Source organism: Nematolebias whitei, chromosome 1 (assembly GCF_014905685.2).
Source record: "Nematolebias whitei isolate Nwh7 chromosome 1, NemWhi1, whole genome shotgun sequence".
NCBI classification, from domain to species: domain Eukaryota; kingdom Metazoa; phylum Chordata; class Actinopteri; order Cyprinodontiformes; family Rivulidae; genus Nematolebias; species Nematolebias whitei.
Window position 1 is genome coordinate 48,868,203 of NC_056498.1, and position 17,928 is coordinate 48,886,130.

At 39.6% G+C, this 17,928-nt stretch overlaps 1 protein-coding gene across 1 annotated transcript in view; it reads left to right on the top strand.

Moving 5' to 3' along the window:
- The window catches only part of egln1a (egl-9 family hypoxia-inducible factor 1a), a 34,173-nt gene extending 19,957 nt beyond the window's left edge, over positions 1 to 14,216 (top strand). Inside the window, exons 2-5 of the mRNA XM_037678102.1 lie at positions 7,920 to 8,039; positions 13,508 to 13,644; positions 13,729 to 13,796; positions 13,884 to 14,216. Coding sequence (XP_037534030.1) covers positions 7,920 to 8,039; positions 13,508 to 13,644; positions 13,729 to 13,796; positions 13,884 to 13,939 — 381 coding nt within the window. The 3' untranslated portion in view covers positions 13,940 to 14,216. The remainder of the gene's footprint in view (positions 1 to 7,919; positions 8,040 to 13,507; positions 13,645 to 13,728; positions 13,797 to 13,883) is intronic.
- Positions 14,217 to 17,928: the final 3,712 nt, after the last annotated feature.

Below are 17,928 nucleotides of genomic sequence, written 5' to 3' on the forward strand. Positions count from 1 at the left end.
TCAGCTTCAAGGTCATAAATCAAGGTCAAAGTTAATTTAAAGTCTTTGCTCGTCCAAATATAACTTTTGATCCCCTCAAGATAATTAAACAAAACGTGTTTCATATATTCACCATAAATAACGTTTCATACACTTTTCATTACCTCAGCTTCAAGGTCATAAATCAAGGTCAAAGTTTATTTAAAGTCTTTGCTCGTCCAAATATAACTTTTGAGCCCCTCAAGATAATTAAACAAAACGTGCTTCATATATTCATCATAAATAATGTTGCATACACTTTTCATCGCTTCTGTTTCAAGGTCACCAGTCAAGGTCAAAGGTTATTCAGGGCCTTTGCTCGTCTGGGCCTTTGCTATAGATTGCTGTATAACAGTTCGTGGACAGGCGGGTATGCAGTACTCTGTTTTTTGTGGAATTGGTTTCAAAGTGGGATCGCAGCAGCAGCAGTGTGGGAGCACTTGGGATTCAAACGACCGAGGCGAACCGCTGAACCGTTGTGATCGCATTTGTCATGAAACGGTAACGACTAAGAGCAGCCACAAACTCAACACGTTGCTCTGAATCTGCCGGACTAGTAGCTACAGATGGACTGTTGAGGCATCTGCTCTTTTTTAAATGGAGTGGGATTTTGTTAGTTTGCACTTTTTGTTTATAAAAGTGGCAGTTTTGACCGTCTTCTCTATATAAAACGAATTATTATTATTTTTTGAAGGGCGATTTAGTTTACAGACTTCATAACTGTTTTGGTTGAATGTAGTTTTAATTTTTTTTTTTTGTTGTATTTAGTTTTAATTCAAGCGCATTTTTTGTTAACAGAGACCGAGAGTCCATTTTGTTTTTGTTTTTGGTTGTTGGGGCCTGCACCTTTTATTCTACACCTCGGAAGAGTGTCAACATTTCTATCTGCGTTAATGCGAACCACAACGTCCACCCCCACAAAAGTTATATCAAAACGACCGGCTCGGCCCCGTGATGTGTGCTGTTACTTTTATTGGCATTTTGAGTTTCCATGGTGACGTAATTTGCAAACAAAGATGCAGTATTTCACCAACTCCAGGAACTAGTTGGTGACTGCCCACTTATTATTCTACACCTGATAAGCGTATCTTTTTCAACTTTGATGTGGCCCGAACCGCAACGTGGACCCCCCCACAAAAGTTACATCCAAACCAGCAGCCCGGCTCTGGGAAGTGTGCAACTTTATTGGCATTCGCAGTTACCATGGCGACATATTTTGCTAACAAAGATGCCAAATTTCCGATAGGAAATGAATACGGGAAAACTCTTTACAGAAACTGAGTAATGTACGGAGCCATTTTGGTTCAAAATGCAAGGAAGGCACCTATTATTAATAATATTAATTAGTAATAATAATAATTAGCATTAATAATGTTGATAATAATCCATTTTAACATTAATCTTTATTAATATTAATATTTAATATTAATTATTATGGATATTCTTTTAATTATTACAAATACATTAATAATTAATACATAACAATATATAAAAATATAAATATTGATCATTAACATTTAGTATTAAGTATTAATATTAATAATCATCTATTTATATTATTATTAATAATTTAATAATAAATAGGCAGTCCCTGCCAATTTTTCTTCAGGAACTTTCTAGTTTTCTTTATTTTCCAGTTCCAGTGTTGAAATTTAAGTTTATTGATCTTTGAGAGGATGCACTTGCACTATTATGTCGCTGTCATTACATTAGTTTAAATCGGTCTCCAAACAATATTTTAGTTTATCGCAATGATTTCTGAGACATTAATCGCCCGGCAAAATTTGTTATTGTGACAGGCTACTTGTGACTTCCTGCTAACACAGAAACAGCCAAAGTAGCTGAAAATAGCTTAACAATGGCAACGTGCACAGAAGAGCTTTTAAGGAGTTAGATGTTGATGTATTTGTATTTATACTAGGGATGCACGATATTATCTGCATGGTCGTATCAGACGATATTAACGTTAAAGTTCAATATCGGACATCGGTCATTCCATTAAAATAAGTCGCCGATATAAAAGGCGCTGTTGTTGCCTGCAGCGGCAGCACGACGTGATGACGTCACGTGCGCCTCCCTGATCTCACGGCGGAGAGGAAAATTCAAAATGTCTGCAGTGTGTAAGTTTTATTTTTCGTTGGTGAGGATGTTGGATTCCGAAGATTCATGAACTACGTTGAGCCTCGCTACATCGTCCACAGTCGGAGATATTTTTCCGACGTAACGTTACCGAGTTACAATCCGTCATTTCCGACGTCATTGAGAAGCTAACAGCCGATAGCACGACTTGTTGGGTGAGTTTTACCTCAGACATTTGGACGTCAAGTGTTAGCCCCGTTAGCATGATTAGTCTTAAAAACTTTTATCTTAAAAAGTGTGTCCTTCATGCACAGGAGTGCAGAGGATCCCACACTGCAGCTATAGGAACCTGGAACAAACCTCCACAGGTGAGACAGCATCGCAGGTGACTAACGCTAATAAATATTTAACACTTTTCATTCACTTTTCACTTTTTATAACTGTTTATGTTGTTGTCATCATTCTTTGTTGAAATCAGTTCTCTCTTGTAAATGAGTCCTCGAGGCTCAATGGCATTTACCTGCAGAAATAAAGGTTGAATGAATGAAAATTTAATATAAGTTAAAGTGCTATGCATATCACATGGCTGTTACTGAATATATGTCACCAGCTCTTACAGCTGTTGCACAATTATTGTAGCAAATAAGCCTAAATAAGAGAGAGGGCTATGTTCTGACAAAGGAACGTATATAAAATATCTGCATCGGTTATCGGCCGAATAAGTTTTAACATATCGGCGTATCGGCCAAAAATCCAATATCGTCCCTAATTTATGCTCTTATTTGTTGAGTAAATGATGTAAGCATGTAAAGTGTATTTTGTGTTATTCTCTATAAATTGTGTTTCTCCACCTAAATATCTTTCACGAGATGCAGCTCTTGTTCAATTTCATCCCGTTTATTTAACACACTACACAAGGTACACACCAGGGTCATTCACCTGTTGGCCCGCTGGTGACTTCAGTCCGGCCTACCAATGACTTCATTATTTTATTTTATTTTTATATTTTTGGGGGGTGGGGTTCTGGGTTTGGGGTTTTTTGTATTGCATTTATGATTGGATGCAATAAAATAAACAAATTTAAAAGTAACAGATCGTTGTAAAACTTTGTTTATTTACATAATGTCTTTAATCGCTGGATGTCCGGCCCCTGAGCGGCTGGCTGTCAGAAACCGTGGCCCCCTGAGCAGTTTAGTGGAATAGCCCTGGTATCTAGGGCTTTAACAGACTACTCGAGTAATTGACACGTCGATTGCTAGGACATCTGTCGAGTTTTTAAATTTCACGTCGAGTATTCGCAGTGACGTCATTGTGTCACGTGATCCGCACCGGGCTACTAGTAGAAGCTACCAACTGGATTCCTCCCAGCAGATGGACTGAACGGAGCAGGCCCAGTCTTGGCAAACAGGTAGAAATACATCAGTAGTGTGAAAATATTTCACTAAAGATGAATCTTCCGGTTCAACTACCGTAAGGAAACAGAAAATGAATCAACTTCCTGACTGTTTGGAGCTCCCGGTGTTATACCATATTCTGTGACCACCGTATATTGTGACTGTAGGGGGCGGTGTTGCATGCACTGTTGCAGGTCACAGAATATGTTGTAACACCGGGTCCAGTCGACAGAACCAGCTTCCTCTGACCTTGTTTCACAAACTAAAAGCAAAAAATATTAATCTCTAAACCTATAAAAAAAACCTATAAACATATTAATCTCTAAAACTAAACATAATGCGCAGCTGGCGGTGGTGCGGGGTGGTCGACCGCCCCAGTTTTTAGTTTTGTTTTTGACGTGCCGCACGTTTCTTTCACTTTTGTAGCTTAATAATAACTAATAGTTTAGGTTTTCCTGTGACTTATTTGCAGTATGATAAATGGTAGGAGCACAATATACACTCCCGATGTTTTGTTGGTCTGTTTTTTATTTGTAAATAATATATATATATTTTTTTTTCAGATTAATTTTTTCATCTTGAGATCTTATGACATCATCAACTACTCGAGTTCTACTCGAGTTTTATCATGTTAATGTCGAGTTTTAAAACGATGTAGTCGTTCAACCCCTTGTATACACACATCGTGCTGATCAATCAAGATGTTGATATTATTGATGCCATCGCTCACTTCTGATCAGTGGAATCAATACGTGGGTTTGTTTCTTTTACTTTTACTACGTTTCTCCTGTTGGAGAATGGAGAAATGTCATGTTCTTATTTTGTTTCTGAACAAAATTACAAAGATAAACAGGAATACAAAAACACTCGTTCTCCACTTTGTTCTTTTTTTAATTGTTTTATTTCACATGCAATTTTTTTATTTCCCTTGACTCTTCCTAAAAATGACCATGGGCTTTAAAACACAAACGCTCCACTGATGTATAGTTGAAGGGAAAAATCTGTAATTCATATGTAGTTTAATAAAGATAAAACATGACACGCTGTTCTCACCGAGAGAAACTGGCCGTTTTGAGCGAAACGTGTTGGATTGATATCTGATACTGGTTCTGTGCGTACTTGTTACTGGATCAATACATGTCACAGCGTTGCACACCAGCAGCCAGCCTAATGTTGGTCAAGCTTTTACGTGTCTTTTGGCAGATTCTGCCGTTGTTTACGTTCAGTGCAGACCTGCATTTCAGTAAATCTGGGAAAACTTCTGGAGCAAACACTTTCAGTTTGCACCATTTGATGTCCTTCAGGATAAACTTTTTTATGTTTCATTTCACAGCTGTACAATACATCAAATATTTATTGTTAATGCAATGTCAGTGTGCATAATAATATTGCTAAACATTTCTAGAAATTGCAGACAAAATACACATTTGTTCATCGTATAGGGCCACCACTCTGTTGTAAACAATAATGACGACACATAATGTGGCTTTACGGCAGTATTTAACATACTGTGATCACATGTTCTCCTAGTTTATTTTTTCAAGGCTCTTTATTTTCATTCGCATCGCATGTGGTACGTGAGGTGGAACGAAACTGTGTACACAGGTCCCAGTTACACCCAAAAGTAGCACAAGTATAAAACACAAAAAGAAACGGTATACAAGGAGCTAAGATACATGTAAACAAGAATAATGTAATAAAATACGGTGCACCAAAGTCCATGCTCAATAATCCAGGTAAAAATGCAACGATGTTCAGTCAGGTCATCTGGACAGTTTCTCTTTTTGTGCTGAGACGTAGGCCTGTCACGATAAAACCTCCGTCTTGTCAAAGCTCCAAAATTCACGGTTGAAACTCGTGCCTTTGTGTAAAAAATTGTTTTTCTCTGGAAAAAGCTGAGAACTTGTTTACTGATTTGTTATTAAAAGCTTTGTGTGAAAAATGCTAAAGAGCTCAAACCACACTGAGTGTCGGCCGTTTTGAGAACCAAAAAAAAAGGAAAGAGACGGTTCATGTTTGTCAAGGGGCCTCCCTCCCATTTTCTTAGACACGCTGCTCACTCCCTCACTATCCATCCTTCGGTTGTAATGGTTTTATACTGCCATCCAGTGGTCTAAAAGGTACTACACAAAAATTTACCAAAATTTCTTCCTGAATTTGGTAATACTTACTAATTATTGTCAAATTTCAAACAACGTTTATCACAATAATTTCTGAAACAATTAATAGCCCAGCAAAATTTGTTATCGTGACAGAGACGTTTCGCCCTCCATCCAGAAGGCTTCATCAGTCTGATGAAACGCCAAACAAAACTGATACTCCCAACAGCCTTCTCCAATGTAGAAAAAAAAAGTTATGTTGGTGCTAAGATGGATCAACCATCTGGGTCTGAACATTGTTGGATTTTATACCTGGATTATTGAGCATGGACTTTGGTGTTTTGAACCAGTTTGACGTGGCTGTCGACGAGGGAGAGGACGTGCCCCAGAGGCCTTTTTAGCACCAACATAACTGTTTTTTTCCCCACTTTGGAGTAAGCTGTTGGGAGAGTATCAGTTTTGTTTGGTGTTTCCTCAGACTGATGAAGCCTTCTGGATGGAGGGCGAAACGTCTCAGCACAAAAACAGAAACCGTCCAGATGTTCTGACTGATCATTGTTGGAGAATACGGTGTATTAAACAGTAGGGGTGTAACAATACATCGATTTAAATCAATATATCGATTAAATGATGAGTCAATTATATCGTGGCAAAACTAAAACATCAATTCGTATTGTCATCTTTAAAATACACTTTTATTTTGAAATTCCCAAGGCACATCTGTGTCACCATTCCCGTGCGCGGCTGCGCTCTGCGGCCGCCTCAGCAACGTGGCAGACGAGGCAGAAAACACAGATATTAAAATTCACTCTCCAGCTGGATTTAAACCAACACTGTGGAAGTATTCTGGATTCCAACAGAAGGTCGGCTCAACAGCCGGGACTCGTGTCGTGTGCAGCAGGTGCCAGTGGGAGTTCAAATACTCTGGAAACAAAACCAATTTATCCGTTCGCCTGAAGAAGAAACACGGCACTGAAAGCCATAAGCTCAATATCTAATTTTGTTTCTTTATAACTGAAAGGTAATCAGGACACTTTTAAGTTAACTGGTTTAAAAAATGCACTTAAACATGAGAAATGTGAGACTAAACTGAACAAGTTGTTTATTTTTATTTTTTCATTAATTAAGAAAAATGTGTTTATTATTATTTAAATGCCTGATGCCTGTAATAACATAAATAAAATGGTTATTTGAATTGTTTTTGTAAATTTATATTCATTCATATTTACAAGTGAGACCTGTTTAGACACAAAAATGTATTTTTTTATGTAAATGAGATGACATTTGATATCGCAATGTATCGATCGCAGACTTGTGAATCGAATGGAATTGAAATCTTATCGTGACAGACTTTGTGATATCGAGAAAAATCGTATCGTCGTACAAACAAATCAATATAATATCGTATCGTGGTAAAGCTGTTGGTTTACACGCCCATTAAACAGCAGCCTGAACATGAGTCCGTTGTGAGCAGATGGATATGAATACAGCAGCTGTTTAATGAGTTATGTATAAAGAAATTGTTCTCGTTTGAAACTAGGCAGAGTTTTTGTCCGACTCGACATAATGTGAATCAAAACCGTCAAATAATTGGCCACTTAATAAAACGAACGCAAAGATGTAGTCCTTAAATGGATCAACATAAAGTCTTCAGTTTGTTGGTGATTTAAATGACTTAAAAATATTAATGACCTCTAGCTTTATTTTAAAAATCTATTGGGAGTTGGATTTTTATTAAAATTTTACACATTATTGTACAAAAACTGGGTTTCCATAAAACTGTACTTTGGTGCAATAAAAACTTTAATCTCCAACAAATGTGCTTTTTTTCTTCTGCGTTTGGTTCAAAGCAGGAAGTTTGTGGTGGAGTTGGAGAAAAATATGATTTACTTTAAGAAAGCAAAAGTTTTCCTAACAAACTATTATCTCAACAGTACAAGTGTATTTTAGCGTAAAGTTTGTCACACGGAACGAATTGCGTGGCTGCGATGAAGCGAAGTTGTGTTCACGGAGCGTTTGTTCTGCTGCAGGACGTTTCTGCACAAATCTCAAAAAACGCAGCTGGAAAACGTCAAGTCGTCCAGTTCGGCACGAACTCAGAGGCCACGTGTGGCCCCCGAGCCGCAGCTTGCACATCGTTGACGCAGTGAAGCTGCGTTTGTCGTCTAAACTGGTTCCACAGCTCTGGCTCTGGTTCCAGTGACACTTTCTTCTTTTTGTCCCTTCAGCCTGTCGTTCGGCGACGCGTCATCCAAGACGTCGACGCTCGCTCGTGTGTCGCTGCGCGTCTGTTTTCACTAATCGCTCTCTTCCCTCTCTCTCTCTTCAGGCCATGGTGGCGTGTTACCCTGGAAACGGGACAGGCTATGTGCGCCACGTGGACAACCCCAACGGAGACGGACGCTGCGTCACCTGCATTTATTACCTTAACAAAGACTGGAATGCCAAGGTACCGGCGATGAACATTTCTTTGATTACAGTTTTTAACCAGATTCAACTCGTCAACCCGTTATTCTGCTCTTTCTTTGTGACGCCAGCGATCGTTTGTTTAACACATTAAAGTGTCGTCTGACGGGCAGGTGTATCTGTTAGCAAAATATCCCATTAGCCACTGGACAGTTTTATTTAAAGCTCTCAGAAAGTGGATGTAACGCTTGGAGCCAGCATGACCCAAAATGGCCGCCACCGTCAACTGACAAACACAACAATGAAAGTAACTTGAGTCGTTTTTTTAGAAATGACCAAAAATTTGAATTGATAGTAGCTGAGACTGGTCCCCAACATGAACTTTAGGCACCGACTAAGTGTGCATGTTCGTCGATTAAAATTTGGCATCAACTCTTGTCTGTTAGCAAAATATCTCATTAACCACTGGATGGAAAATGGTCATTGGATGAACGTCTGCAAACAGAGTCGCTTTGGAGCTAATCCAATTCAAGATGGCCGCCACAGAAAACATTTGTGTGACTATAATCTGGTCAGTTCTACTGATGTTTTGAATTTTGGTTTGGTAGTAGATGAGACTCATCCCCAAACAAACATGCATCCATCATCTTTTACCCGCTTTTTCCATTTTGGGTCACGGGGTTCACCAGTGCCCATGTCCAGCAGTCACTGCGAGGGGCGGGGGACACCCTGGACATGTCTCCAGTCCATCACAGGGACACATAGAGACAAACAACCATTCACTCTCTCACTCACCTAGGGGCAATTTAGAGTCACCAATCAGTCTAACATGCATGTTTTTGGTCTCTGGGAGGAAACCGGAGTACCCGGAGAAAACCTACGCATGCACGGAGAGAACATGCAAACTCCACCCAGAAAGGTCCCCGGACTGGGATTTGAACCAGGGACCTGCTCGCTGAGAGGCAGCAGTTGCGCCACCGTGCCCCCCCCCCAACAAACATACAACAAAGGTTAAACGATGTCATCTGGACAAGTTTCTTTTTGGGAGAAACGTTTAGTCTTTCATCTGAAAAACTTTGCGCCACACATTGTGTATTTTTGCTTCAACAATGAGCGTCAACCCCGTTTGTCTGTTAGCAAAATATCTCATGTACCACTGGGAGGATTTAATTGAAACGTTCAGGAAATGGTCATCGGCTGTATTGAAACACGACCACCAACGCTTGACATCAGTCAGTGTTCTACAAGTCAACCACTTTTACACATCCAGAGTGAAAATCTGGTGTGGTAGTAGCTGAGAGTCATCCCCAGCAGATACTCCGAGCCCTAAAACAAACTGTGAGATCACGTAACATCATTCCCCCCCCCCCAGTAAATGATCATTTAGTTTAGAACTCTGTCTTGGAAGCGGCGGGTGATATGCATTCCTTCAAGTACTGCGAGACCTTTACTTCATTTGTTTGTTTTCTTTGTTTGAAGTTTGTGAGCGTGGATGTTTACACGTGTTTTCAACTGCAAACACGAAACGTGATGATTTGGACTATTAAAAAAAAAAAAGTACAAATCCAATAGAAGGCAATCAGTAACTTTTAGTTTTGTGTGTTTTTGTTTGTTTTGCTTTTCTTTTTGTTTTGTTTTATTCTATCAGTCCTTCCGTGTTGCTCAACTGTCACATTTGCCTGTTTATTTGTCTTGTAAATATTTTCCTGTTCACACTTGCGTCAGTCGCCATGCGGGTCGTGTTGATCGAGCTGCCGCGCGTGCTCTCAAACTAAATCCACACCAGGGCTCTGCAACGTTTGCAATAAAAAGAGACATTCCTGCCATTTTACTTAATAATGACGATGTCTGGAGCCACAAAACCTGCTCCATCCGTCAACCGGTGGCTCATGGGCCACTGCAAGTTTGTTGGAGATGGCTTTACTGGTCAGTGGGGGTGATATTATAAAACGAAAAATGTCTAGCTATTATTAACATTTATTGATATATTTATATTTTAATACAATAGAAAAGATCAGATTCATGTAAAGAAAGAAAAAATAAATAATTTAAAACGTTTCATAAAAATTCAAACACTGAACTGTGAGTTCTCTTAATTGTTGAAGAATCAAGTATCCTACTTAAATCATAAAGTTAGGCCAGTTTGTTGGATATCCATTACATTATTAAAGAAACAAATACTTTGACGTTGTTTTTTGTGTTTTATTCTTAGTGTTATCAAAGCACCATATTCCTTCTCAGCAACTTGTCTTAAAGATTTTCCAAAACATTCTGGTGGTTTTGAGAGAAAGATCACGCTGAGAGACAGGAAGTGGACTTAAGGTGGCTAACAAACTACTAGCATGATGTGGTCCAGATGTTTTACGCCTTGTACTATCCTTCACATATTTGAAAATGACAAGAAATCTACTGAAACTAGCCATTTTCATTGTTGGCAATACCGTACTTGCCGCCGTACACGTCGCACTGCCATATAAGGAGCATCTATTACGCGTCATCGCTGAACACCCAGAAATGTGGTACGGTTCATGTCACGTCAAGGGGCCTCCCTCCCATTTTTCTTAAAGACACACTGCTCGCTCCCTCACTATCCATCCTTCGGTTCAAACAGTATTATACTGCCATCAGGTGGTCAAAAAAGGTACTACACCCAAAACAAATTAACCAACATTTCTTCTTAAATTTGACAATTACTAATTATTGACAACTTTCAAACAATATTATCGTTTATCCCAATAATTTATGAGACAATCGTTCAGCAAAATGTATCATCGTGACAGACCTACTCTTGGCCACTCTCCCATGAAGCTTGGATTGGTGAAGAACTCTGGCAACAGTCATCGTATGCTGAGTTTTTCCCATCTCACCTGCTAAAGCTTGTAACTCCTTCAGGTTGCTCACAGGTCGTCTCACATTCTCCTTCTTGCACAGTTAGTTTTTCAGGACAAGCTCTTGGTAGATGTACACATGCTCCATATTTCTTTCATGTCTTGATGGATTTAACAGAACTCCTGGAGGTGTTCAGGGTCTTGGAAACCCTTTTGTCTCCATATCCTGACTTGTACTTTTCAATAATCTGAGTTCCTTGAAGTGTTGTCGTCATGGTGTAATGGTAGCCAGAAATATCAACGAACTTCTTCAAAAAGGCCAGTTTATGTTGGTTTAACTGTTATAACACAAAGGATTATTTCTGAAGCCGCACCTGTTAGAAAACTTGGATTTACAGGTAGATTAGGAAGATTATACGTCAGGTGTAAAAACAGGCTTTAGGAAAGAAAATTAAGTCTCAAAAACCTTTTTTTATTGCCACAGTCCATTTCAGGATGAAACGTCTCGTTCTAGGCCGGCGTTCTTTCATTTTGCAGGAAGTACAGAGGAGAAAAAAGTTCACCGTGATATCAGTTTATGACGAGATCAATACTCGGATAGTGCCAACACCAGACTGAGCCGTTTTTCTCTGTAAACAGTTTAAAATCCGTTCACCCCCATGATAGTTGAACCTTCGACTAAAGGAAGTCATGTGGTGTCGCTGCAGAAACCAGGACTGTTTATCATTCACAGCCAGGTTTACAGAAGATCAGGGCTCGTTCTAAAGTCGGTAAAAGTTTGTTGTTTTAGGGCTCAACTAAAAAGTCAATCCAGATAGTTCCAATCTTCTGGTTATTAGTGAATGTGTGGAGCGTTAAAGGGAAATGATGTGGACTGCTCTTTAGAGGGAGCTGTATTTCCTTTCATCGAGATACGTGCTTTTTTCCCACAATACGAGTTAGTGGGGGCTGAGTGCTCTTACAAATCATGTAGTGGTTTTGCCACCACCACTCATGAACCAGCAGACAGATTTTAATGACACTTGTTGTTCATCATTGGACGAAACTAATAGTTCGCTCTAACAAACAAAAACAAAAAGCTGTAGCTCCGTTAGTTTTAGGAATATTCTTCTACAGTTTGCTGTGGTAGTAGCTGAGAGTCATTCCCATCACATACTTTGAGCATATTTGGTGATTTACATGTACAGCAGTCCCTCACTTATCACGGGGGTTATTTTCCAGACACCCCCCCGTGATAGGTGAAAATCTGCGAAGTAGGGACGTTGTATTTATTTTAGTATTTATATTAGAGATGCACAATATTAGATTTTGGCCAATATCCAATATGGCGATATGTTAAAACTTGTTTGGCCGATAACAGATATCAATACAAATATTTTTTTCCCTGAGAGACTACATAACTTTCTCTGCTGTGGAATTAAAATACTACATTATTCTGCAGGTCTTTGTCAGTTTGGCTGCTACCAAATGCAGATGCCAAAAAGGAGCTGAACATGATGCAACACTTCAACTTGGATTATGTTTAATGTCAAATTAATGCATGACTTTTAATCTCTTAACACAATGACAACACTCGCACAGTGCAAATTTGTACATTTTCACAAATCTAAACTCAACCTGTTCACAAGCGACAAGTGAAAACTGCATAAGTACTAGTTCATAAATAGATATACATGACGGTTTCTTAAATTAAAAATTAACTTAAAACCTTTATATCACCTTTTATATCGGTGAGTTATTTTGATGGAACTGCTGATATTTAACTTTATCACTAATATCGACCGTTATCGTGCATCCCTAATTTATATATTTTAAGGCTTTATAAACCCTTCCCACACTCTTGCAATGTCCTTAACAATGTTCCAAACTCTCTAAACGCTCTAAAAGAGCCCAGCAAAAGAGAGCAGACAGACTGATGCTACGGTCACCGAGCCAGTCAGCGCCTGGGATACAGAGCACGATGCTCTGGTTGGTCGCCTTCCATCAATCAGCCAATCGTGTGTCTTGTGTACAATCTGACATTGAAAACCCGCATAACAGTGAGTCAGCGAAAGTCGAACCGCCAAGTACCAAGGGAACACTGTATAACGTTATTTTTCAAGGTTTGACCAAACCAACTCCAACTCCGTCCCTTTGCATGGTAAGGTGTAATTAGTCTAAAACTCTGGTGGGAGACGAGCATTCCTTCAGGGAATCACAAGCAATTATTCAAAACCTGCGTTTGAAATGATTGCATGAAGCTGGTCTTCCTGGACCCTACTGCTGGTTTTCCCTGCATTCAGCTCAGTTTAAATGGAAATATCATTAGTTCTCCACCTCAGAGTGTGAACCTTTTATAATAGCGAGGTTGCGTGTGAAGAGAAGGACCTGTCATATCAGCAAAGTGAGACTTTAAGCAACAGCAATCTGCTTTTTCACTCTCCAGGTCCTTTATCCAGCCGGAGCAGTTTTCCTGTGGGTTATTCTTCCTATCCCTCCACAGGAAGGCCGTCTGCTGCCGCTGCTTCCTATCCTGAGCTTTCCTCTTAGCGTTCATGGTCAGGCAGCTCTTTGACCTCAACATTGTTGGTCCACATGTCGGTTGAGTCTTTTATGACTTCTTGCTGTGGATGAAAACTCAATCCAAACACAGCCACGGGTGTCATTTACTGCCATCCCTTAATGAGACTGTTTCTGCTTCTAGGAACACGGTGGCCTCCTTCGAATCTTCCCAGAAGGTAAAGCCCAATTTGCCGACATAGAGCCAAAATTCGACCGTCTGCTGCTGTTCTGGTCAGACAGACGAAACCCTCACGAGGTTCAGCCCGCCTTCGCTACAAGGTCAGCATCGCTCCCTCTGTCCGCTGCACATGCTCAGGCGACGCTACCCGTTTGTCTCATTGCTCTTGTTTCCTGTCTCTGCAGGTATGCCATCACCGTGTGGTATTTTGATGCAGACGAGCGAGCCAGAGCTAAAGAAAAGTACTTAACAGGTAAGGGTTGAAAGGACAAAGAACACCGCCGTGCGCCTATTGTTTAAGGTCTGATTTATTTATGACTTCTGTTTCCTTTGCGTGCAGGTGCAGGGGAGAAAGGAGTCAAAGTGGAACTCGGCAAATCACCAGATCCCAGCTAGTACAACGACGGGGCTCTTTGCGAACAGCCATTAAGTGCTCAATCAAGTGACCTATAGTGAGCGTGTGTGTGATTTACAGGGCGACCTTAGATTAGAAGAGGGTAAACACAAAGCGTAGCAATGCATGATACAGCCTGTACGTACTGGGCTTGTACCCAGTACTTACCCAGCAAATACCTGGTACATACCAGGCACAAATCTGGTACTTACCTGGCACGTATCTGATACTTACCCAGCAAATTCCTGGTTCATACCAGGCAAGTACTTGTCACTTAGCAGGAATGTACCTGGTACTTACCTGGCAAGTACCTGGTACATACCAGGCATGTACCAGAAATGTACCTGGTACTTACCGGGAACATACTTGATACTTGCCCGGCACAGACCTGGGACTTACTGGGCATGTACCAGGCAAGTACTGCGTAGATACCTAGAAACTGCTGTAAAATGAAGTGGCATGAAAAGAAAAGTACCCGTTAGTTACCAGGTACGTGTCAGGTAAATGCATAGTAAGTACCCGATGCATGCTTTATAGATACTTTGTATGTAGGTAAGTATTTGGTCATTACCAGGTAAATTACGGGTACAAATCTGGTACATGCCAAGGTAAGTAGCCAGTACATACCAGCTACTGGTACTTGGTGCACATACTTGGTACCCAGTACATACTAAGTAAGTACTGGATAGATACCAAACTGTAAAATGAAGTGACATGTTAAATACTTGGTAAGTACTCGGTATGTACCAGGCTGTCTTATGTTTTGCTACAAACAAATATTCATTTCTGATCATTTACAGTTAATCTGGGCGATCTTGAGGACGTTGAATGTCGTCATATTTTACTGAAAGGGATTTTTTTTCTTGCTCTCACCTTATTAATGCATTTGTTTCATAAACAATAAGAAACCTCAGATCTTCATCTGTTTTTTTTTTGTTTTTCAGTTAATCCCTTCAAGGTACAGTGTTCTGCATGTGTGTGTAATCCTTCTCAGCAGGAACAGTTTGAAATAAGCTACGATACTTGCTTCAGGTTGAAATCATTTGAGAAATGATCCCAATTAAAACAAAAAATTAAATTATCTCAGCCAGCACAGCTTTGGTTTGAGTTTTTAATTTAGCAGCACAATATGTGTTTGTCTTTTTTACCCCCCACACTTATTAAAATCATCCATCACTTGGTTACTTCAGAGAATTACCTAAAAACTTTCAAGTTTTATAACCAAACGCCATGCGCCCTCTGCAGGAAACTTGTGTACAGCACCTTCTTATTCGTGCCTTTTTTTTTTTTTTTGATCTGCGGATGAATGAAAATGAGTTGCCGTTCTTCAGATCTCAACCAGTTATTTGTGGAACAAAGTTTGTGGGTGAGAAAGTCTTAAAGAAAATTGATTTGTCTAATTTCAAGGCACTCGGTTGACTATGCACCTTACAGATTAGGCTTTTAACTTTCTAACAACTTGCCCTATTTCAAATGTTTTTGGTTTGAATTCAACTTTCTCAACTATATCTCTAATGCAGTTTGCTGCACGGTGGAGTTATTGCTGTTTCGGCACTTATTTTTGGGCGTTTCTGGAGGAATGACCCGGTTGTTTCTGTGTTTTCTCAACTTTGTGAGTTAAATTCACAAATAAAAGGCGGTTGTTGTTGTTTGGTTTAACGCAGATCCGTGTGAGGAAACGTTCCCTGACTTTTTTTTTTTTTTTACTGTCATTTAAACCAAATCTTAGATTATGTTGAACAAAGGGGCATACCAAAAAGAAAAAGTCTTTCCAGTCACATAGTAAGACACCCGGTCACCCTATTTGCTGCACTTCTAAGAAAAACTTCAGTACTATTAACGAATTATCTGAAATATCAAGTCATTTCTGCAGAAATTAGTGGCAACATTTGATGAATAATGTGTCGCATTGATGTATTTTTTTTCCCAATATTAATTAAAACATCTCATTGTTTTTGACTATGCTGCCATCAAATTGTTGCATAAAGTGCTTTGCAGATTGATTTTCATGAAATTTTCTGCACCAGTTTGATTTGTTTTGTAAAAAAAAAAAAAAAAATCCATTACGGAGCATTTCAAGACGATCTCAGTTCAGTCTCGGATAACATTTGATCATATCATGTAGATCAGCTGTTTGTTTCTTGCTAAGAGTCTTAAGTTTCAGGTACATTATGTATTTACCGCTTTTAGAACGCGATTGTCTTTGGAAAAAGCTCTTCAATAAAATTGATAAAAGTGGAGAAAAAAACACGTCTGCTGGTGTTTCTGAACTGAAGATAAAGGTTGCTTCATCACAGGAGTTACAGACGGGAACAAATCGAGGCTGATTTGTACTCCGGGACGTTTGGAAGTCTGTTCTCGCTCGGTTTTCCACGTGGACGTTTTGTACTACAAGAGAAACTGGGACAAAGAACACCTGATGAGCCTCCCATTACTCACATTCATTTCTAGATATAGACCAAATTAGCAGAAAACGTAATAAAACCCACTGGAAAATTGGCAAAAGAAATAAAAAAGCTCAGGAGTTAATGCAAAATTTTAAGTAGAAACATCGACGTTTAAACGATTCACAGAAACTTGGACTTCATAGATCTGTCTGAGTACTGGATAACGTCTCCTACTCCTCAAACTCATTTTCTGATGGACACCATTGGTCGTCTCACAGGGCTTGAACGTCCAACCACTGAACAGTGGTAGAAGGGGTTTCTTCCTGCCAGGCAGTAGTGTAATCCAGGGGTTCCCAACCCTGGTCCTTGAGGAACACCATCCTGCATGTTTTAGTTGTTTCTCTGCTCCGACACACGATTTTAATTAATGGTGATTAACAGAAGTAATTAAATCACTGAATCACGTGTGTTGGAGCAGGGAAACAACTAAAACATGCAGGATGGTGTTCCTCAAGGACCAGGGTTGGGAACCAATGGTTGTAGTCTACGTGATACACTGGTAATACGGCGTATACCCACTAGAAAAGCTTGGCAATTTCCATATACTCATTTAAAAGTGTTTAGTGATACAGTATATCATTGAACACATGTCAATGATGAGTTGAACACGGTTAAACGCGTCCGTAACAATCGGTCTGTACGCAGCGCTTGTTTATGACAGTCGCTAAGGACCAGTGCAAACTCTTCACTGCCCCTCTCTGCTGCCAGGGGTGTGTATTTAGTTCCTGCATCTGTTGTTTGGCCTTTGCAAATCTTTTACAAAGAAACTGTTTCAGACAGATGGGACTCCTCCATGCACGATTGTGATCTCCTTCCGTGAGTTCTTCACCATTTGGCCATAAGTTTTGCTGGAACGGTTGTAAAGATGACTATTCCCTAACAGCCTCAGCCAGCAGCTCCTCAACGCTATCAGTCTTTCTAGCACATCATCCAAGTTCTGGAAGTGGAGCAGTTAAAGCAGAAGGACCACTTAAAGTGCAGTTCCACATCAACAAAGTTCTAACCTATCACACGATACTTGGTGCATAATCCCGTGAGGAATAAACGTTCTGCCAGGGGTTGTAACAACAAACTGCCAATGAGAACAAATTTCTTAATGTCTTGTGATGTATAAATCTTGTTTGTGCCCTTTTCAGTAAAGAAAAAAAAGCCCACACAGGTCATGGGAATAATGACGGACCATCTAGAAGCCATCTGCCTTGATATTCTTGAGTTTTCATTGTACCCTTCCAGTTTCACAGTCTATTGTGTTGTTGGTGCACTTAGTTTTTGGGTCTGTGAGCATCGAGTTGATGGGACAGTTGTTGCCAAAAAACTTGTTTCTGTCATCTGTTGGTGAAGTACAAAAATATTTCTAGTAAACCAATCCATGATATAGCCGTAACCTTTTTATTTTATCTTCTTACGACAAATATCAATGAATCTGATTCATTGATATTTGTAAAATGACAAAAAATTTTCAATCTGCGTTTATTTTTATTACATTTCATTTGACTTATGCTTGTTTCACTACCTCAAACTTAAATTTGATCACAATTCTAGGC